The sequence below is a fragment of the Schistocerca cancellata genome, chromosome 1 (genome assembly GCF_023864275.1).
Source record: "Schistocerca cancellata isolate TAMUIC-IGC-003103 chromosome 1, iqSchCanc2.1, whole genome shotgun sequence".
In the NCBI taxonomy this organism is placed as follows: Eukaryota; Metazoa; Arthropoda; class Insecta; order Orthoptera; family Acrididae; genus Schistocerca; species Schistocerca cancellata.
This window is the reverse complement of record NC_064626.1, coordinates 327,481,782-327,506,238: the sequence shown is the minus strand read 5'-3', so window position 1 is coordinate 327,506,238 and position 24,457 is coordinate 327,481,782. Positions and strand designations below refer to the sequence as shown.

General features: G+C 41.8%; 1 protein-coding gene across 1 annotated transcript in view; it reads left to right on the top strand.

Annotated features, from left to right (window-relative positions):
• The window catches only part of LOC126173246 (tyrosine-protein phosphatase non-receptor type 23-like), a 30,731-nt gene extending 12,029 nt beyond the window's left edge, over positions 1-18,702 (top strand). The window contains exon 2 of the mRNA XM_049920942.1: positions 16,832-18,702. Coding sequence (XP_049776899.1) covers positions 16,832-17,770 — 939 coding nt within the window. The 3' untranslated portion in view covers positions 17,771-18,702. The remainder of the gene's footprint in view (positions 1-16,831) is intronic.
• The last annotated feature ends 5,755 nt before the right edge of the window (positions 18,703-24,457 follow it).

Sequence of the window (24,457 nt, the reverse complement as noted above, 5' to 3'; positions counted from 1 at the left end):
GCGAAGCCAGGGCCTTCCAGTCACTCGTATGGACTGTCCTCAGATCGCAACAGACAGCCGTCACCTGTGCCGACCTGAACCACAACTAGCAGATGACTGCCTCCTGCATGCTCGATAGCTGCAGGCAGGGCCTCCTCCATCTCTCGGGTGAGGAACCCCAGAAGACGTACCTACTGGACACTGACTTTGTTTCCTTCCCTTTCTGATCAGAACACCATGTGGGGAACGTGGGCGACCTAATACATAATGACAGAGAATCCGATTTTGGAATTTGGATAATATACTTATTGTTTTGGATAGCATTCAACAGATGTATCCGCACGGAGTGTTACAGGGCCATTTACATTATACATTAATGATCCAGTGAACAACGTTGGGAGCTCTATGAGAGTTGCCGCAGAAGATACGGTTGTCTGTATGAAAGGTTGCAAATCCAGAATAATGCGGCTAAATCCATAAAGACATGCAGAGGATGGAGGATTGTATCAGGGTCTGGTAGTTGATCTTGGGCGAAAATAAATGTAACTTATTGTGTTGTTGTGGGACTACGTCCTCCCATCGGGTAGACCATTCGCCCGGTGCAAGTATTTCGATTTGACGCCACTTCGGCTACTTGCGAGTCGATGGGGATGACATGATGATGATTAGAACAACACAACACCCAATCCCTGAGCGGAGAAAATCTCCGACCGAACCGGGAATAAATCCTGGGCCCTTAAGAGTGACATTCTGTGGCGCTGATCACTCAGCTATCGGGGGCTGACACCTGTTGTGTTTAAATAGGCGGACAGATCCATCACTATTCGGTTACGTTATTCCCGAAAGAGCGTAGCCCTTAAATCACTGAATGTGAGTATTGCCGGACTTCCTTCTACTTTGGGTTCTTAAATTTGGAAGACTTTTGTACCGTAAGCAGTTCCAAGTCTATTTGTAGTTTGTGAAGGGTCATATTTATTTTTAGTGTAGTACGCGGGTGTGCTGAAAAGTATAGTCTCCGAATTATTTAATGTGAAAACTCATAAAACTCTTAAAATAAAACAAACTTTAATTTTTGTTACTTATGCAGTGCACTATTACTGAGTGATATGCGGTGCTACTTATGCGCACAACAAACAATCAAATAAATAAGACACAAAAAAACCATCGGTCCCTAGTTTACATTCATGTACCTTTCTTTCCCTACCAAAACTACTAATTCTACCATTTACTGCGTCATTTATGTAGCGTACCAAAACTACCGACAGTTTTGGTAGAGAACAGCTCTAGTTCCTATATATTTATTTCTCAACAGAGTCACCCTAGTAACTATAGAAAGTTTGACTTCCATGACGGAGCCACAGCCTCACCTCCGCTTGAACCGCCTCATCGCTATCAAAGTGAAGTTCTGGATGTCGTTCTTTACGTTTTGGAAACATGTGAATATCGGATGGGGCCAACTCGGCACTGTCTGGAGGATGATCGACGACAGCGAACCCAAGGCGATGTTGCAGATGTCGGAGTGCTCGTGTGTGGTCTAGCACTGTCATAATGGGGAGAGTGGTCCATGTGTGGACGTACTCTTCGAATTCGTGCTCCCAATTTTCTAAGAGTGTCTCATGCACCGACATAGTTACGTTACACACTACTACGTTACATACTACAATTAGGAGCCCTTCAGCGGCAAAGTGTTGCAATTAAGCGGGAGAGTAATCGAGTAATATGTATGACATCTAAGACCTTAACCGATAATAAGAAGAGGATAAAAATTTGGAAGCAGTACTTTTCAGCACACCCTCACATCTACAGGTGATTCAATATTTACAACAGGATCCAAAAAAAAAAAAAAAAAAAAATGGCTCTGAGCACTATGGGACTTAACTTCTGAGGTCATCAGTCCCCTAGAACTTAGAACTAATTAAACCTAACTACCCTAAGGACATGACACACATCCTTGCCCGAGGCAGGATTCGAACCTGCGACCGTAGCGGTCGCGTGGTTCCAGACTGTAGCGCCTAGAACCGCTCGGCAACCCCGGCCAGCCAACGAGATCTTTTCCTGATCGTGTAAAATAACCTACATCCATCAGATTCACCTCGTGTGAACACTACACCAAGAACTCCTCGATAATTAGCAGTTATAAGGGAATTACTGCAAAATCTGCATGATAAACCACACAGATTTCTTCTAGTCCCATTATAAAGAAATTCATGTCTCTTTTCCCAAATGCCCTATATTTGTTATTTAGTTACGGCCATAGCTGGACGTCTTACCGTTATACGGGTCCATGTCACAAACACTTCCGTTCTGTACGCTGCTTCCTGTGCCCAATGCAGGGCGTGGCCGTGGCACTCTAACCACGCAGAATGACGGCCCCCCTCAGTGCCGGTAACAACAAAACACTGTGCGAGCGTAACCGCGCACGCATTTGCAATCATTCAACGTGACGTCACGTTAAAACACAATCCAATCATGCTAGCTGCACCCACCCAGATTACCGTAATAAAGCACCCCTTGGCTCGTGACATAAATCTTCGTTTAAAATTGCTACAACTCCGCAACGCTTCCCAGGTACATGCGGAACGCACTCTTGTTTTGCTGTTGTTGATTAGAATGGTAATTAGCCCGTGCAAAAGGTCTGAATAATTTATCCAATTTCCAGGAACTCGTACGGATTAATTACGCAAATAGGGAGCTGCCACGAGCGCACGAAATGAAGAATATGGAAATGCACAGTTAGCGTAGCTGTCTGTTCGGTACTGAAATTCTGCTATGGATCTGCGGTATGACGATGCATTGATTCGCGGCTGAAAACGAACGACGCGACTGGAATAATTCCTATCGTTCCGCTGATTTGCCGCCTGTCAAATGAGTTCCCGATGTTTCCTCAAATTTCTTTCCGTCAATATTCGTTACAGTAGTGTGCAATAAATATCTACAACTGGAACTCATTTCATTACAGTCGTATCTTGTCTAGGGAGACAATGAATAACTAATCACATTAATAGGAATAATTATGTTGGAAGTAATGCGTAATCTTATTAATACCGTAGCAATCGGGGAAAGCACTTGCGATTGTAGAACACAGAGCGTACGAAACGTAAGAACTCAATATGTTTTGAAGAACACACTGACTACAGAACGGTAATCAAGCCATAGTACAGAAATAGAGATACTTCAACTAGTATGTAAAAAATAGAAAATATTTGAATGACACCAACGATGTGCTTATGGCAGCTCTATTCACTTCAGAGCTGCAAGACTTTGTGATAAAGGGTAAGTAAGGAACAAAGGTCACTAAATAACGAAGCCAGCGGTATCTGAAGGCTATTACGCAACGAAAGCAACAACAAAGTGGCGAAAATAAAGAAAAAATGGAATTTTATGGTTTGTATCGATCAGAAAGACAGTGAGAAACGCTTACAGCCTCAAAACTGTTGTTGATGTACAGAATACGGTTTAGTTTCCGAACAGTGATCCAATCCAAGATTAATTAACTTCGGAAATATTGTTTCCTCCTGGTGAAATCATTGGGCTGCTGCGATTTATATGGTTATGAGAGTTTAATCTACTCCAACAATGTCGTTGCCTGCTAGTAAATAGGACTGCACGAAGATTAAGTACTTCTGAATCCCTATGTCCTCAGATATTCATTGGATATATTTCAGTCTTTCCCTACTGTGTTTAACATCTGACCCGTGGCAGGGTTGCTAGCGTCGCCTTTCGTGGCTGAATTCGAGTGCGTTCTCGTGCGTAGCCTGGCCAGACAAGTGTTAATGGCTGGTGTTCACGGCCTCTGCAGTTTGTGCTCTGTGGATTCCGCACGATTTGTTGAACTGTCGGTTTGATCGGAGGATATTAAAATCGTGTGCGGGGTTCTTGAAACAAAAGACGTGTACCCGCTTACTGAATGTATACGATTTATGTTGAGATGATTGGTTTGGTGTCGCACCACAGGTCTGCTATTAAGTGTTTTAGTGCAGTGTCGTCGCCGTAGTTGGTGGTAGTTTTCCGTAGACACGCTTCGGTCGGCGAAATTGTGAATGGCGTGCAGATCGCATTTTGTTGCATCGTTGCTGTTACTGCAAGCTCCTTGGCCTTGCTGTTTTGGTGAGTGTACACTATTGGTTAGGGAAATCATCTTACAGTGAAAAGAGGTGCTGTTGCATGTGCAACGACCAAGAAGAATTCTATGGAAGCACCTGGGCAGGAGATGCTACAGATTAACTACGGACTTCGTGTGGTGGGTCTTGTGCACTATCAACAAGCTCGGAACAAGGTTAGTGTTGTCTGTTTCTGATGTCATGTGTTAGTACGGAGTGCAGTCCACGTCAGTTGCTACGGCATTGTCGCACGGTATTGCTGTTATTCTGTGTCTGGCTTGAGTCGAAAAGCGAGACATGGGTCGTTCATTCTCTCTCCCTCCCTCCCTCTCTCTCTCTCTCACTTCCTGTGTTCGTTGCTGTAACTGTCCTACAGTGACGTTTTACATTCCTATGGCCAAACTTATTATTGGTTTTACGCACTGTGCTGGTCGTGGAAGATTGTATTTGATGTTCTTATTGAGACTTGTTTTTTGGGCGCCACGGCGACAAAAGAGGAGCGTTGCGGCATTAGAGGCAGTGCCTGTGGAAGAATGACACCCTGTACACATCCTAGTGAAATATACCAGGACGTCTGTCTGCTACATTCAGCGTGAGCAATGAACTGATGATTTTGTGACTTGATGAAGCGCACTTGGTGTGGCCCTTTCATACTGTTTGCCAGTGTTGTGTTCAATTAAAATAAAAGTACGAGTGTTAGAAATTTTCTTGTGCCTAATAGGGCTACCCTCTAATTTTAAGGTAGGTGTGCGTGCACAACGCTCCCTTAAGACAGTGGACTGATTAGTCACCTAGCGTCAGTGGTGTCTATGCAGATTTTATCCAGGTAAGCTGGATTACTTCAGAATGTAACTATCTTAAGGCGTAAAATGTATTTAAGCTCTGCTGCGCGAGAAACGATTAGTTTGGGCTGATGGTTTATCATACTGAGAGCATAGCGCGTAATGGTGAACCGTTAAAACGGTGCACTGGGCACTAGTAGTTGTGTTGCGTGGTCTACTGGTGATTGGTGACTGGAGGTTCATTATCTGTTAGATGTTGTGTAAATTGAATTGTTATTGTGAGGTAGTTCTCGTCAACGAGAATAAACTGATTGAAATTGGAATTCACTTGCCCTTCAGTGTTTTAAGGTGGAAACCTGTGGAAAGAAAAGCCAAGTTTGGATGTTTATTAAACTGCTAATGTATTGTGTGATTCTTGAGTTTCTCCCGGCGTATTTGATAATCAAAATATCCACGGGTGTACTGCCGGTCTACAGTGTCCAACGGGCACAATATTTCGGCGATCATACATGTCGCCATCTTCAGGTGAACTGACGGACTGAGCTCCTGTGAACGTGCCGGCACGGAAATCCGTACGCTGTGGCTGCTCAGAGGGAACTGGGTTCGGTCGCGGTGGCGGCCGATTTAAATACCCTCCGCCCGCGGCGCGCTCCCTCCGCTGTCCGCACCCCGCGCCACGGTCGCGCGGTGGAACAGATTGCGACGGCGTCTGAGATGACGTCGGAGTGATGGCTCTGTCCGCCGTGGTCGTCACAACTATACGTTTGCTCGATTTACTCTTGATTAACCCAATCGCTGGTTCCCAAGCCTTGCTAAGATTATAGCGACAGTCACGGTTTATGAGGTCGTCATTGGTGCGAATTTAGATGGCCTCTCTAACAACGATGTCCCAGTATCTCGACGTCTGTACCAGAATCCTCGTGCGTTCATACTCCATAGCGTGATTTTCCGACAAACAATGTTCAGCAACCGCCGACTTGTTCGGATACATCAGTCGAGTGTGCCTCTGGTGTTCACGGCATCGATCCTCGACGGTACGCATCGTCTGACCAATATACGACTTGCCACATTGACACAGAATCTGGTACACGCCGGCCTTCCTCAAACCGAGGTCATCTTTGGCGCTCCTCACCAGTGCACGAATTTTATTCGGAGGACAAAACACGGCGCGGGGTGCGGACAGCGGAGGGAGCGCGCCGCGGGCGGAGGGTATTTAAATATGCTGCCGTCGCGACCAAACCCAGTTCCCTCTGAGCAGCCATAACGTACGGATCTCCGTGCCGGCACGTTCACAGGAGCTCAGTCCGTCAGTTCACCTGATGATGGCGACATGTATGATCGCCGAAATATTGTGCCCGTAGGACACTGTAGACCGGCTGTACACCCGTGGATATTTTGATTGCTAATGTATTATCACATGATTAGCCTTTCCAGTATTGAAGTCCTATTTGTTTCCTTTTTAATTAAGAGCTGTTTCATAATTTGGGTGAGCTGGAAGTCTTATTAACCAAGGCCTGCCTGCTCTTATTGTCCTATTGTTGAGATCTCCTATCTCACTCATTCTGTTCAGTAACCAACTGAAATTGTGATTGCCAAAGGCCTACCTGTTTCATAGGTATTTATGTCAATGAGCTAGTAACAGGAAATGACACATGATGATACATGGGCCCTAACCTTCAACTTAGCATACCTTGATCCATAGTTGTTGGTGTCACCATCTACAGCTCTCTATTGTACCACGGAAGTTATGCCCTGAAGCATTATGTCCTGCCATCCCATCCCTTCTTCTTGTCGGTGTAATCCGTATGTTCCTTTTTTTCGCAGCTTCTGCGAAGAATCGTTTCATTTCTCATGTGTCTTGTATTCAACAACCCGCTATAGTAACACTTCTCACAGGCTCCGATTCTCTTTTTCTCTCGTTTTTCCACAATTCACTATCATACAATGCTGCGCTGCAAACGTATATCCTGAGAAATTTCTTTCCCAAAATAAGGCCTATTGTTTATAGTAGTAGACTTCTTTTGGCCAGGAATGTCTTCTTTTCCGGTGCTAGTCGGCTGTTAATGGCCTTTATGGACTTTTGCCATGCTGCAGTGTCGCAATTTCTATGTGCTCGTCCTTCAGAAATAATGTTCACTCACCTTCTGATGATTTCTTCCTCTGCAGTCCTGTCCACAAGCCTCCCCTGTTGAAAATGAAACATGTTCCTCTACTGGAAAATCTGTAGTATAACCAGCAGCATTGTACGAGTTTAACAGGTGCTACAAATATTTTTAAGTATCAAGTTAGGTAAGCGATTAATTGAAAGGTAGTTCGTGAGTGAAAACTTCGATGTACTGCCACTTTTTTTGATGAAAAAACACAGCCAAGCCCCTGTTAGCCTTAAGTTTCAACACTCACACGCAATCAGTCACTCGTAATAGCCACCTTATTGTAATCAACAGAACCCGTTACCAAAAAGTTTATCAAGCGTGTGTGACAGAGTACTAGTTCTGACATTATACAATTTAGCCACTACGAACTTCCAAGTTGCGGTCACGGCTTGTATAGCATGCTACGCGGATTTTGGTTATTCAAATCAAATTACAGTTTTTAAATTCGGAATTTCACGTCTTCGTATTTCTCTCACGTTCGCATCGACTCTGTGGCACCACACGGCTAACTTTTAATCATTATTCTGCAAAATTATCACATATGTTCAGGGCTCCTTATATTCGCAAACAAACATGATGGCGGCTCAGTTCCGAACTCCACTCTTTAGACATAATAAAGTAATTCTTTAAACGAAAAAATATGTGCGAGAGTACTGTTCTCGGATTGGCTGATGCACATCATAGCCAATCCAATATTACTATTAAACGGCACAATACCGTGCCTTTTGAATGTGACAAATCACAGCTTAATAGCTCTAACGAAAAATTTACTAACGGAACAACCTTAGAAACTCATAAATATCAAAATAACTCCCTCTTTAAATAAGAGAATTATCGTAAAACGTTTCTTGTTCGCCCAGTCCCATAAACTTCCTAGTTTTACATTTCATACTTCCCCTGGGTATAATTCGCCTTCTCTGCACAATCACAGGTCTCACTCTAATGTGTACCCAGTTAATAGACATAACAATATTCATTTAATATCTTACTTTCTCTTCACACTATCATTCACATTAATAAACAAATTAGGATAATTGACAGACACAATAAGTACAATAAATAGTTTTGTTTCCAACTGCTTGTCAATTTCAAGGTCCTTAAACATCTGACAGCTTTCGGTCACAGTCGTAGCTACGTGCAGCTAGGTATCGGATCAAAACGCATCTGTCATACGATAACCATGACTCATTGTCTGAAGCTGATTGCCCACTACCGTCTCTTACTTACTATAAGTTCGATATGAAGCGCTATGACTCATACTCCCTATAATTGTAACAGATTTTTGCAAACAAATTATTAATAACTATGCCACATCACGACTTTCCAATAGCAACATTAGTAAACTAAAATACATAGTTCTTTCTCTGGACTTGTCAGTTCTAAAAGTAATCTAGTCTATTAATTTACAAAAGCTCATTTTCCCTGACATCCTTTATACAAATTCTTTTTCGAAGCAGCAAATTAATTTGTTTCGAAAGCTGTTCAGATTACTTACACCATTTCAGTTAAATACGGCATTTATGGTCTCTTTTAATTTCAAAATATTTTTTTATTTATACTCTCTCCAATTTGTTCTAGTTCACTCCAAGTAGTTCTACAATTTTCACTCAGTAACGAGCCTACGTATAATTATAGGTCCATATCTACATTATGTACGGCGCATCACTAGTGTCCCACATCTGAAGTCGTTTTACTTACAACATCACAGCGCCTTACTTGTGTGGTGTCCATAACACTCCACCTCTGTTTACAACGCAGTCAAGGCTGCAGTTACTTGGTCATTTACCTGAAACCATACTTATCTAAGAATACTATTCTATGCAGAACTTCCTGAAAGATAAATACTAGTACATGTATTTTCCTTAAATTTATTATTTTGCTTTATATTTTCAGCTACAATTTTGAGTTATTTGATTCTTGTCTTGCCTTAGAAAGTAAATTAATGGCGGAATTTTTCTTTAATTGGCACTCTCAAATGACGAAAATACGAAACTCCTTGAAAAGCATGACTCTTCAAAGTGGAAAACATCAATAACATTAGTAAAACTGGTTGTTAGTGAAAGCATTTTAAACATTTACTTAAGTAACTCAGTAAATCTTACTTTACTAAGTTTTGCAATTTTTTTCAAAAAAGCTTAAAACTTGCATAAATAATTCTTTTACAAAGTTACAAGCATAAAACAGTGGCCACTGTTTTTACACATTTCTCTTCAGTTTATATATAGTCTTCATACCACTTTTTTGTCCTTCTCTCTCTCTCTCTCTCTCTCTCTGTCACACACACACACACACACACACACTTGGGTTTAGTCATATTAGGAAAACTATTCAATATTACCACTAAAACTCTATCATACTAAGCAGTTTATTTTGTCACATCCTTTAAGTACTTCGTTACTATTCCAATACCCATAATCACTTTTCATCCCAACATAATGCTGTTCTAAAATCAGTGCTTCATTCCATAACTAGTTAGTTTACCTATAGTAGGTTTCCTGAAAAACCACATAGCGTATTATTTGCTTCACTTTTCAACAACATCCTGTCTATTTTTCAACAAAATAAAACACCCTTCTACCACAAGTAAGATCATTCCACAATATATTTCCTTGTACAGATCATTTCATTCCTGTAGTTTTTATCATTACACCACTACTTCAGTATCCATTGCCTATTTTTCACAACAACACATCCTTCTCATCAACAAATTATTTTATTTATCTGTTAATTACTTTCTTCGCTATTCATAGACCTCATTACAACTCTTCCAAATTTCTTAATATTTGACTCTGAATTTCTTTACGCTTCCTAAAATTAACTTTTACACAACATCCTGTAATATCTCTACTTTTCTCTTGATAGTGTAGATGATAAAAGATGATAGACAAAGTTCCGAATGACCAAAGAGGAAGAGTGATAACATGAAATGAAAACGAAATAATGTCGCCATTAACTAGAGTACTTGGTGATCGTCAGTCACCTGACATTGTGAAGAGTGCAATCTTTGTCCCCTGTTCCTGATCTTGGTGTACATATCTCTCTAAGTCAATGTTGTCAACAGTTTTCCTGATTTCCAATAATCTAACCTAAAGGCATTAGGATGTGGTTTCTCAGTCACCCTAAATGGACCCATGTATTCATCAGTCGGTTGGTTGGTTGACTGAGTTGGTGAAAGGGACCAAACAGCAAAGTACTCGTTCTCATCTGATTATGGGAGGATGGGGAAGGACGTCGGCCATGCCCTTTCAAAGAAACCATCCAGGAATTATCCTGGAACAATTTAGGGAAATCATGGAAAACCTACATAAGGATGGCCGGAATCGGGTACTCATTAGTAAACCATTTGGTTTCTGCCATTACCTTGCTTGATTTTTTCTCTTTAGACCAAGACCAAGTCTCCAATCTTAATGCTAGTAGGAGACGCCCTAGCGTCATGCCGTCTATTTCTCGCTAAAGCGTTTTTCTTAATATTTTCATGTGTTATTTTTTCCTTTTGCTCTTCTACTGCCAATGATTCTTCTGGGTCACCTCCGTTTCTTCACTGCATTCATTACATCCTTACAAATCCTTTTCCTACAATACCTTATACGAATTCTGTCACTTTCCTCATCTGTTTCTTTTTCCTGGAAAATGGAGTACTATCACCCTTTACTTACAAAGTCACACAATCATCACTGAAACCCAGCTTGCCCTTGTATTTATTAAAGAAATCTACCGCTATCTACGCGTCGATCCTCAAACTGGAAATTATGAGACAGTTGTTACACAACTGGATACCACTTAAGTTATTAAGTAAATCATTTCAAATTTAACAAGCTTCTTTACTTTTCCAGTGGTTACAATTATTTGAATATCCATGATAGGTATTATTACCAACTCCTCCTTATTAGGTAAAGCATCTAACAACTTCTGACTGATAGCACAAAGATCACTGCCGCTGTCAGTTAAGCACTGCATTTCATCTTGAACCCTCAGAAAAATTACTAGCTGTCTTGTCTTTTCGCTAATATTATTTTCTTCGAGTTCTTCCAGCGAATCGTGTACAGCTTCCCACCTGCAAAAACCTTCTGTGTCTGAAGCTTACACACATATCTGCAAGATTTCCCCCACGATTCACTCTATACTAATAACGTTCTAGGAACACAACGGGCGAACAAATGTTTCTCAGTATCAGATTTAATGAGCGATTAATTGAAAGGTGGTATGTGGATGAAGTCTTCGATATACTGACACTTGTTTGATACAAAAGCGTTACCAAATCCTTGCTAATCTTAAGTTTCAACACTCAGACGTAATCACAGTCACTCATAATAGTTAGTTTATGGTGATTAACCGAACCAATCACCAAACGGATTCTCTGTGACAGAATGCTCGCTCAAATATTTCAAAATTTCACCACTACGAATGTTTTGTTTGCGGTCACAGCTTGTACAACATGCAACAAAATACGCGTGTACGTAATGTCCTTTCATTGAGTGGTATATATCGTAACCAATAGGATATTAGTATTAAACTGCGCAATTATTGTCGTTTTTCTGTTTTACCAATCACAACTCAATAGCTTTTGTGAACTGTTTACTAAATGAACGAAATTAGAAAGTCCACAGGTATTAGAATAGCTCCCTCTTTAAACAGCAGAATTATCGTAAAATGTTTCTTGTTCTCCCAGTGCCATAAACTGGCTAGTTGTGCATTACAAAATTGCCCTGAAAGTATAATTTACTTTCTCTGTACAATCACAGTTCCCACACTAATCTGTACTAAGTTAATAGCTATAAGAATATTTATTTAATATGTTACTTTCCATCCACACCATCATTCAAATTAATAAAAATTAAACAATTAATGACAATCGTGATAATCACAATAACTACAGTTTTGTTCCCAAAAAAAAATGTTTTAACTACTTGATAATTTCATAGTCCGTAAGAAGCTGTCGGCTTTCGGCTACAGTCGTCGCTAGCTACTGGATCAGAGCGCATCTGTCATGCAGTAACCATGACTCATTATCTGAAGCTGTTTGCCCAATACCGTCTCTTACTTAAAATAGGCGTGATATGAAGCGCTACGCCTAAATGCGTTTTCCTTCGAGGGTAGCAAAATTTCTTAAATTCTTCTACTTCGAGATCCCCTAATTCGATGTGAAGCTCATCAATAACTTATGTTACTCTTCCTTACTTTCGTGTTCCTTTGGTTTATTTTCTATCCACTTTCTGTACCCGTTAGTCACTACATTTCTTTCAACAGATCCTGCCTCATCGCCTTCACTGAGGATTGCGAATCTTATCATTGATACCCTTCTACACGAATTTCAATCACACTCTTGAATCTTACTTTTACTTCCGTCATTACTTCTTTGAGGTATAATTTAAGCAGTAGGGACGAAAGATGGCGTCCATATCCTATATCGTTTATAATCACACCATTTCGTTCTTCGTCGTCCATTCTTGTTGTTGCCTCCGAACGTTTTTTTTTTTTTCATTTTTCTATATGCTGAATCTATCCTCGCATTTAACATTCCATTTTAGATCACATTTTTCCTGCACCCATTTCGGCTTGGCTTTTCTGCACTTGTTGTGTCTGTTGTTGCACGTCTTTGTATTTTTTTTTTCGTCGATCACTTGAAGTATTACTTCAGTTACCCAAGGTATCTTCAGTTACCTGCTTTGTAAGTATGTTTATCAGTCGAGCTTCCTTATAGCCAATTTAGATATGTTCTTTCCTCTGCACCTAAACTGCCTACTATGATATTTGTTATCACAGTTCCTGATGCTTCAGACAATTTCAAACCCATCTTATCATTCCTCAGTATTTCAGCATGCCACTTATTTCCATATTAGGTCTTCCAGACGGTTCTGTGAAAGTACACTTTGACAAACTGCCTGTTGGAGATTGTCTCAGTTTCTTTGATTTTTTCGAAGTTACGCCAGCACGTGCGGTTGGCGTTATCAAAGCTTCACGCTTCATTACTAATGGTTGATTGGAATCGAACTCGCGGCCGCAAACTATATGTATCTGGCACACCAACGTCCAAGGCTTTTCCGTTGTGATTTCCGCTACGGTTCTTCCCTTGCTACCTACAATGTTCGTTCGCTGCAACACGAAAATCCAGGATCCGTTCACATTTAGGTTTTCTTCTTTCTTGTTGAAGCTTTTGTCATGTTTGTATATTTCTATAGGTTCTTTGAACAAGCGAGGGTGATACTTCTTCTCAACAGCAAGAGCTTAGTTTCTTACATTCCACGCCTCAACTCGTAGAATGTTATATTTTCGGTGGTTTTTCAGTTCTTGGTTACCTCGCACTTGACACTCACCTCCTGGAGACTCGAGTAGGGGACTAACCTTGAATTCTGAGCCTATGATGTGATCTTTCTGATACATTTTTCATTACGCGCCATATATGCTGCCCATACACACAATGTGCCTCTTGCAGTTGCTTCCATTGCCTTCTGTGTCCATATATCGTTGATTATTGCTGATTTTTTTTAGCATTTTAGTGTCAGTTTTGTACCGCAGGGTCAAGAGGGCGACCTGAAACTTTTCACTCCACCACTCTCTTTGACAACGCTTCTGGCAGAACGAGGGTCTTCTTGGAGGACGGCATTTCTCAAGACTTCCTCTGAAACGTTCTTAAGCGATAGTATCACTGCAGCATTTTTAATGTTTCCCTCATCTTAGTAAACTTAGTGATGTGTATTGTTGAAGGAACTAACAGCTCTTTCTTTCCTAATTGCAAAACTTCTTTTGCCACGTTATTTTGGCCTGTAGCCTTGTCATTATCATTTTCTCTCTATTGTTGTCAAATGATTGTTCTTCGGGTAATGCTGCAGTACTCGAAGTATACGCTTCCGGTTTAAATCCCTCACCATGCAAATCACATCTTGCTTATCTGTTACAATCGGTCGATATTTGTTATGACGGTTGGTTTCGTATAGTTCTTCTGACTGCCACCGTGCATTTAAAAATTTTTCTTCTATTATTTGCGTGATAAAATATTTGGTAAATTGCGAATGCCCTTTCCTATTTTTTTCAACTTTCAAGCAGATACCTTCATATTCCACTGTATGTCTCTCCATTTACGTTCATTGTTAGACGAGTCTGAAGATGCCTCAGGAACTAATAGACTTTTTGTTGCATTTCTAAGGCTCATGAATACATGAAATTATCGGTTCTAAGAGTCTGGAAGTCTCAAATTCATTTCATCAAGTTTGCTCAGAACGAGGTTTCTTATGAAATTTTTGATGGATCTGTAATTCACTTTGCTTCATGAGCGAAGTATTAAACTTCGCTAATGTTGAACGCAGTCTTTTCGGATTGAAGGTGAAAATAACGGGAACTAACCTGTGATCAATGCCTGTATTAAATCTTTTCAGTAGAGGCAAACTACACCGTGCAATATCGAAAATGTAAATTACATGAAAAAGTTTCATAGCGCTGAAACGAATATCACCATGAAAATCGGAACTTAGCTCTGCCTTACGAAGGTTTTGTGCCACAAAGTAAAACAGGAAAAGAAAAAAAAAATACCTCAAGTGGCTCTGAGCACTATGGGACTTAACATCTGAGGTCATCAGTCCCCTAGATCTGGAACGACTTAAGCCTAACTAACCGAAGGACATCAAACACATCCGTGCCCGAGGCAGGATACGAACCTGTGACCGTAGGAGCAGCGCGGTTCCGGACTGAAGCGCCTACAACCGCTTGAACAGGAAAGGAAATTAGCACCATCGTATGTACAATGTTACATATGAAAAGAATGAAAGAATGGAACAAAAATATTAATCAACGCTTAGGTAGCACTGGCTAACTACTGTAACTCAGTAAGGCTCTTGTTGCTGCCTCCAGAGAATTGTATATCGATACATGTGGTCCTGTTCGTGCAGTCTCGCTACTAACAGTGCGCAAATCGTCACGCTCACTCTGCGAGCGGCGGTATGAGCCAGGAACTCATAGCACAGAGTCATGTAAGATCACGCGGCGCCAGTCAACTTCTAATAAACGTACCAACACTCCTAACGATTGAGACGCCAATCTCGAGAATCGACTATGCTTGACCGAACCTATCAACTGATCTCACAAAGCATCGCTTACGCAACGAATCTTAAACCAGCGTCGTCACCAAAATTGAATCAGTTTGTTCTGCAGTGAGGAATTCAATAACACATCTCTGTTTCAGAGATTAGGAACTCTCTTCTTCTGCTGCTGCTGCCAGACACAGGACAACGACACAAAGAAGACATTAGCAGGAAGATCCAAAATTAGTAGACTGCGTGGAAAACTGAAAAACACGGTAGATCAAAATACAGATGTTTTCACCGGAAAATGCTATTTACTACATTTCTGAATCATGCTGCGTGTTAGGTCTGAAATCCCACCGCACTACGTACACGTTACTCGCCGGAGACTGACAGATTATCAACAAAATTACGTTTAGAATAAATTGTATTTCGTATCACTTAATTTCAGTTGACGTTCGGGAAATGATCGTTCATTTTTTTCTATTTTCCATCGTCTTTTTCCTGACAACTGCTCTCAGTTTCTGGGGAGTTAGAGCATCAGTACAATAAACTGAATTCTGTGCTTCGTACTCCAAATATGCAGCTCAGTGTATCTATGCTTGTGATAACCAATTTCTCGATCACGGCGTATTCCCTCTCTTCCCTGTCGAACACAGATTCTTAACTGTATATACCAGACTTAGATGGTCAAATTCCAGTTCACAGACATCTCTGTTAAAGCTACGTTTCACAAGCAGAAGTGATCCGCATACAAGATATTCCACACTAGGATAATCAGGAGATTGATGTAGTGCATGGGTCATCCACATTTTTAACTACCGCCTACTTTTGTATCTCTGTTAGGAGTATAGTTTTTTAACTACCCACTGAACCGACCATGGTGATTTATATACTAAGAAAGAACTGATACCATCTTAGTATATATGTAGTTAAGGCTCACCGGCCACTTGACCATATTCTTCTTCTGTGCGAATGCACAAACAGTGCCCGAACCCTTACGTGAATTGGCAACGCGCCGCGAGTAATGAATATAATGGGCGGGGGCACTACGAATGTAGTGCGGGGCAATACGTTGAGAATGTGGGTTTCGCGGGAGGCGTGCCAGAGATAAATCCCTGCAGTCGCGCTATCCTCTGTGTCCTCGATGGCTCAGTTGGATGCCGGCATGGTAGCTCAGCGTGTTCGGTCAGAGGGCTAGCTGCCCTCTGTAATACAAAAACTGAGTTAATGGATCAACAAAGAACTGAAACGGGTGTCTTTTGACGTCCGCCCAGAGTAGATACAACGAACGAAAACGAAAAAAAAAATGAGATTAAAAAAAAAAAGTTGGATAGAGCGTCTGCCATGTAAGCAGGAGATCCCGGGTTCGAGTCCCAGTCGCGGCACACATTTTCTTCTGTCCCCGTTGACATATGTCAACGCCTGTAAGCAGCTAAGGGTGTTCATTGCATTGTAATGGTGATTTATTATGTAGAGAAGTGACATTACTTTAAAAAGTTTATAAAGCCCAGTTACAGGAAGATAAAGTATGTACTAATAATTACTTACAAAATACTTCATATAAAAATTTTATGAGAAACTAATGGAAACGGGTAATACATACCTCCTGCCACGCCCCATGAACGTTGGAACGCCTGCTAGAGAGCAGTAGCGACCAGGTTTATTAGTACTGATACGTAAACTGGCGTAGACACTCAGTCACTATAAAGAATAGGAGATATATAGTTTCAGAGTAACTTTCGTAACATGCTGTTCATAGTTTAAATGACTGAATAGTAAGTATTACGTCCATGTTTCAGACGAAGATGGGGCTGACAGTGCTGCTGCTGATGCTCGCAGTGTTGCTTGACAAGGCGACGAGCAGCTCAACAATCATTAAGGTGCCACCAATAAAGCCCGGCGAGGTGAACCAGACCATTGTAGTGAACGTACCGCCGACGGTCGACGTGACCCGCACCGTGCAGCAGGGCAACGACACTTCGTCCCGGCTGGTCCTGCAGCCACAGCCGTCCCCGACGGGCGACTGCCTGCTGTCCGACTGCGACGAGAACGACGTGGGCTGCGACGGGCTGCCGCCGTGCGGGCCCTTCTGCCCCCCGGAGGCGTGCTCGCGCGTCAACTGCTCCCAGTGCTGGCAGGCGGGCTTCGGCGGGCCCTGCTGCTGGTCGTGCTGTTCCCAGTACACGCCCTACACGTTCCCCCAACAGCTCCTGACGACTCCCCAACAAACGCAGCTGCGGCCGTTCTTCCCGTACCCACAGCCCGTGGCTGTACCTCTACCACAGGCACAGCCCATGCCTTTCCCACAGCTACGTCCCATGCCCATTCCACAGCAGCAAGCCATTCCGATTCCACAGCCACAACCTTACCCACTTCCACAGCCACAACGTGTCCCCATTTCTCAGCCGCAACCCATCCCCATTCCACAACCGCAGTCCATCCCCGTGCCTCAGTCCCAGTCCATTCCCATCTCGCAGCCGTGGCCAGTCCCTTTCCCCATCTCGGTGTCCCAGCCTTACGCCGTTCCCCAACCGATCCCATATCCCCAACTCCAACCTCAGCGACAGTCCCAACCGCAGGAGGCAATGTACGACATCCCACAGCAGTGCCGTCCAATTCCGTGGTGGCCGTTCCTGCAGTGTCCCCAACCTCCCAGCTGTGGCCCGTGGTACAACCCTGGCTGTATCCCACAACAACCTACCTGGCCAAATCTGTGTTACACTGTACATCCTTGCTAAAGGCTAGATAACGCTTACACATATGCATGTCCCTTTCTGTGATTCATTTTTTTCTTCACAGTTTGTAACAAAACCATACTGACAAACTACAAGGGATTTTCTTTTATATTACTTATTTTGGACTCAGGTTACATAGTTTGTAACAGTGTTTCAGGTTGCTACCAAGTCCTCACCTTTTAAAGCAGATCACTTGATGACGAATTAATAGTGAGTCGACACTCGTAAAGATACCATCTGTATGACCAGAGGCAGCAAATCAATTACTAATATTATTATTTCTACAAGATGGTCACTCTGTTTGAATAAGGCAGTATATCTACTCTGCATACATTTTAGTGGTTGTACAACCTCTTACGGAAAAATTTGACGATAGGAACTGCCGTCCGAAAAACATGCGGCTAAGCAAACTTCAGGCAGCAAACTCGAATTTTTACGCTGATAGAGAGCAAGCGGAATTTATTGCTCTGTGCCTGACACCACGTACTACATTAGGTGGAGAGGAACGAGTCCAAGCCTGACACAAAAGCCTACAAATGCACATTCCCAACGAAAGGGGTTGCGCTGGCCCCTACAGCTTCCAAGCTCCATTGCATCAACAGATAATATTTCTAGATATGAGTTCACATTCTCATTTTATTCCTCAGCATACACTCTACAAATCTAGGAACTTCTTCACTTGTTTGTTACACATTGCATATTTGCTCTATTCTATATAGAAAGTTGTTAGGTAGCATTTTCATTTCCATTTTTTCTGCAACGTGTTAATTTTGATGTCAACAGCGTTAAGGGAGCCTTGATCCCTAAGCCATTCAAAGACATAGGGGTCAAAATAAGGTAATAAGTTTCTGCTTTATCTGTACTGACGTATATAAGAATGTCCTCGCAAATAATGTGGTGTGTAAACAATAAAATGTGTGTGTTTTTAACAGAAACTAGTGTCATTTCCGTAAAATTTCCAAGAATTTGTCTCATGTTCCCATGCTTTCCATTACAGTTGTTCGAAATTATTAACATAATGCAGTGCGTAATACTATGTTCGCATGACGCCCATATCCACGTCCGCTGAGCTCTGTTTATTATGGTTTCGATAAAACTTGTGTGTCTTGGTAAACAAGGCACTTAGGCTTCCACTTACTCTCACATGGTATCTGCAGTCAGATGTTCGTCGAAAGTTAACGAACGTATGCCTTTAAACAGTCTGCAGGAAGTAGCATGTTAGGAATTACGCTTATGAAACGAGGTAATCTATGAGTAACCGTTTTTAAACTTTTTGTCTCTTTCTTAACTGTATCACAGGCATTCAAGAATGAATTTGCGAATCTTTAAAAACTGAGGTGTCATTATTGCCCTAATTACAGATACAACACTATTGCGAAATTGGTTGATGAAGAATGAATCGAAAATTAGTCATACCATGTGTATCAGTGTAATGTTTCTGAAATAATTTACGTTGACAAATATCGGAAACGGAGGAGCTATCTAAAATTGTTGTAGGAGATAAAAAGGATACCAGCTCTATCTTGATACGCCATTTATAAACTATCTGAACCAGAAAGAAAACAGCGTCCTTCCTTCTACATTCCGCTTACTGTTCCACGTGTAGTTTTAAGGCTACACACATCAAATAAGTTTTGCATGACCCCGGTTCCCAGAAAGCCTGAAGATATACGTTGACTGTGGATATTGTATCACGGGTACAATCCCTTTCACTGTACAGAGATGTCACTAAGCCCGCCCAAAGATGTAAACAACCATGCTTGAGCAGAGCCCATTAGACAAATGGGGTCCGACAGCCGATCAGTTCCAGTCATTCCAGCAGGAAAGAGGTACACGGCTAATGTCGTCTGTAGTTCAACCATGCCTAGTCGGTGCATACCGCTGTTCGATCGCATCCGCATTGTTATTTTGTGCCAGGAAGGGCTCTTAATAAGGGAAGTGTCCAGACGTCTCGGATTGAGCAAAAACGATGTTGTTCGGACATGTAGGAGATACAAAGAGACAGGAACTGCCGATGACATACCTCGCTCAGTCTGCCCAAGGGCTACTACTGCAGTGGATATAGTTCGGAGGATACCCTGACAGCAACGCCACCATGTTGAATAATGCTCTCCGTGCAGCCACAGGACGTCGTGTACTATTCAAGCTGTGCGCAATAGGCTGCATGATGCGCAACTTCACTATCGACGCCCATGGCAAGGTCCATCTTTGCAACCACCACACCATGCTGCACGGTAGAGATGGCTCCAACATGATGCCGAAGGGATGCTCAGGATTGGCCTCACGTTCTCTTCATCGATGAGTATCGCATATGCCTTCAACGATATCTCTCGACTAGAGTGGCCAGCATGTTTTCCAGACGGTGAACCCTATCGAACATGCCTGGGATGCATTGAAAAAGGCTGTTTATGGACGACGTGGCCTACCAACCACTCTGAGGGATCCACCCCGAATCGCCGTTGAGGAGTGGGACAATCTGGACCTACAGTGCCTTGATGAACTTGTGGAGAGTATGCCACTACGAATACAGGCATGTATCAATACAAGAGGACGTGCTACTGGGTATTAGAGGTACAGGTATCTACAGCAATGTGGACCAGCACATCTGAAGGTGTCGCTGTATGATGGTACAACATGCAATATGTGGTTTCAAAGAGCAATAAAAAGGGCAGAAATGATGTTTATGTTGCTCTCTATTCCAGTTTTCTGTACAGGTTTTGAAATTCTCGGAACCGAGATGATGCAAAACATTTTTTTGATGTGTGTATAATTTTCCCCAACTTTTCCGTTATAGCTTGAACAATCCTGCAGTCTGTAGTCCTCGCACAATTCCGTGGTCTGCAGTAGTATATCAACACTAGACGTTATAACTAAAGGAAGACTGTGTTACAGGGCGATATACTTCTAACAATCTAATAATTCCGGTTTATTAAGTCCGATCGTTTTGCCGCTAGTATAACACTACTTCTACGTCGACTAACTTTCTTTTGTATTACTTTTCTATCAGTTTTTGTTGACGTCTTTTGACGTGTTTCGTAAGCAGGATGGGTATGGATCATACTACAGTCTTCCCTGTGGTATAGCTATTAGTAAGGGAAACTAGACAACGTGTAGAACATCTTAGAACAGAACGTACCTGCTGAAGAGTATTGTAGTAGTCACAAATAATGGCTATAGTGCTAATATGGTAGACAAAGTGTGCACTACAAAATTTCATAACAAAATCAACAGTATAAAGGAATAACATTAATAAGAGAAACAGAAAATTCGACAGACAGAATAGCGATAATTTTGATAAGACTAATGTACGAATCGGATTCCATACGACTAACCAAATAAAAAACAGTAGTCAGTCACCCACTAATCAAAACCATTTACAGAATCATGGATGCATAAAATTAAATGAGGTGAATGTGAAAGTTTCCATGTGAGGCAGACAAGCATATTTTTCCCACCCAGATTTAAGGCGCGTACGAACAAAAGCGAGAACTTAAATATTCATTTAGTACACATCTACGACTCTATAATCACAACACGAACAGCATCGAGGAATCTTCATTCGTTAGAGAATGGCAGATTGTGAAGGCTCCAGCAGAAATCGAAATTTATACAGACTTCAAATGAAAACCAAAATACATACTGAACGAACAGACAGACCTCAGAAATAAAGAAAAATGTACTAGGTTATTTGAGACATTCACTCAAATGTATACGTGCACGCTGTTGATGCCAACCTTTCGCGATACACACGAGGGACATTCTACAAGTAAAACAATTATTCTTGTCCTTAGCCAGTTTCGGTTGGAAAAAGTCGTAATTTGTTATAGGGCATCATTAAGTTATCGCCCCCTCCCCCCTCAGTTCCTATAGTTTCATGAAGTTCCGACAGGTGGCGGCGCCATACGTAGCACTCAAAATGGCGTCTGTAACGGAGATGCGTACCAAGCAGAGAGCTGTCACTGAGTTCCTTTCGGCTGAAAATCCGAGCATCGCAGATATTCGTAAGCGCTTGCTGAATGTCTACGGAGACTGGCAGAGAACAAAAGCACACTGTGTCTTTTGGGCGGGGCATGTGTCATCAACACAACACGGTCGCTAAAAATGTGTGTGAATTCCAAAGGGGCCAAACTGCTGAGCTCATCTGTCCCTAGACTTACACACTACTTAAACTGACTTACACTAAGGACAACACCACACCCATGCCCGGGGGAGGACTCTAATCTCCGGCGCGAAGGGCCAGGTAGACTGTGACATGGCAAGTCAAACCGCACGGACACTGCGGGCTGCTGCGGTGCATATACGTGTCCGGTATCCCGCGTGCCGGTCGGACGCACACAGCTGTGACCCCGGCAGCATTGGAACATGCGGACATCCTCATTTGACCTGATAGACGGACCACAATCAACCTCCACGCTGCCCAACTGGACGTCGCTGTTCGTACTGCAGTTGCCTTCGCCCACATGTTTGAGTACTTACAGGTGTTTGCGCCCGCTTTGCTTCTCGCAGCCAAACAGAAGACTAAAAGAGCAACGGAGGACCATCTATTTGACCCAATGGAGGAATTCCTCGGCGGGAAATAGTACGTGGATGATGGGGAGGTTTTTGATGCAGCTGCACGTAGACTCTGGCGTTGACCAGTAGAATGTTACAATGTGGGTATGCAGACCCGTTCAGTAAGGTGGCTTAAGACCATCGCATTGAACTGTGTTTGTGCTGGAAAATAGACATTTTTAACCAAAGGAGTGGGGAATAATACGTTGTATTATCCTGAATAAAACCAATCTGCTTTCAGAAAATAAGTGATGTGTTGCATTACTCATTGAACGCCCCTCGTACAATACAGTTCAGTACATGAAATGAAATACTGCCTAGTATCACTAATTTGTTGTTCGTTGATGTGCGTATTACGTTGCTACTAGCTCTGTCTAACCTAAGCCTATATTTGAAAATCTTGTGACTATACCCATGTCAAGAAACTACCACACTGGTTGTACATACTGTTGTTCCCCCTATACAAAGCTCTCATTACTTTGTCGGAAACAGCAGTCGTAAAATAACTCTGTAGCCGCTGAAAGCAAGATGCCTGCATTTAAAAACTTTGTAAAAACTGTGAACCCATATAATGAGAAACTAATGTAGAGTTGCGAAAAGTGGCAGTTGACCCTGAATAAAAAAAAGTGTGAAGTTATTCACATGAATACTAAAAGAAATCCGCTAAATTTCTATTACGCGGTAAGTCACAAAAATGTGAAAACTAAATACTTAGAGATTACAATTACAATAACCTAAATTGGAACGATCACATTGATAATATTGTGGGTAGAGCAAACCAAAGACTGCGATTCATTGGCAGAACACTTAGAAGGTGCAACAGGTCTACTAAAGAGACTGCTTACACCACGCTTGTCCTTGTGAAGTATTGCTGTGTGGTGTGGGATTCGCATCAGGTGGGACTCACGGATGACATCGAAAAAGTACAAAGAAGGGCAGTCCGTTTTGTATTACCGCGAAATAGGGGAGATAGTGTCACAGACATGATACGTGAATTGCGATCATTAAAACAAAAGCGTTTTTCGTTGCGATGGGATCTTTTCATGAAATTTCAATCGCCAATTTTCCCCTCCTATTGCGAAAACATTCTGTTGGCACACAGCTTCATAGCGAGAAATGATCATCAAAATAAAACCGGAGAAATCAGGGCTCGCACAGATAAATTTAAGTGCTCATTTTTCCCGCGCGCCGATCGAGAATGTAACGGTAGAGAGACATCGTGAAGGTGATCCACTGAACTTTCTTCCAGGCACTTTATTGTCAGTAGAAGAGTAATCATGTAGTTGTAGATGTAGATGAAGGGTGCAGACGATTAGATGGTTTTAACGTGCAACTAATGGATGTTTTTTCAAGCCACGACTAGTACCGTCCCCAAGGCCGTTCTCTACTGACATCTACATAGCAGCACACAGCAAAGGACTCCAGAATTAGTCAAATGCTAGCAAATATCATCATCAACAACAATTCAAATACGTAAATTTTTAAAACAATACATAAATGGCAAAAGAATTTGTCTGCACACTTTATTGAAACAATAAACTAACATAACGTAGTATAGTTAAAATGTATCTATTTTATGTAAATTAACCAATATAAAAAACTTTTGTTAACAAGAATAATTAAAACACCAATGTAATATAAATATTGTTGAGATGGTTACAATCAAGGAAATCTACATATGTCTCCTCACTTTTTGTGTCAGTTGTCGTATGACAGTACAGGATGACTGCTTAGGTCTGCCAGGAATGGCACTTTGGAGAGGCACGTCTGTAGGGAGAAGGCAGGTAAGCAGACAAAGGTAAGTGATAAAATCTAATAAAATGTGTTTAAAGATAAATGAAATACAAAACAAATTCTAATGAAATGACTGTCATAGATGATTAATAAAAAGGTGTGTAAACTACATTATTAAATTACGAGAAAGCACAGGTACGACTCTTTGAGACTCTAAGAAGAACGAAAATTAGATCTAGGAACCAAAGATAGATAGTAAACGGATGGAAGCAGTAAAGGATATATCTGCATGCAGACACATTCTTAAGATGATATGAAACCACAAGGAACTGACCACGGTCTGCCGTTTACAAGAAATGGGCCTACTGTACTATGTAAAAAACATAATAGCGCCAAAATTAATTA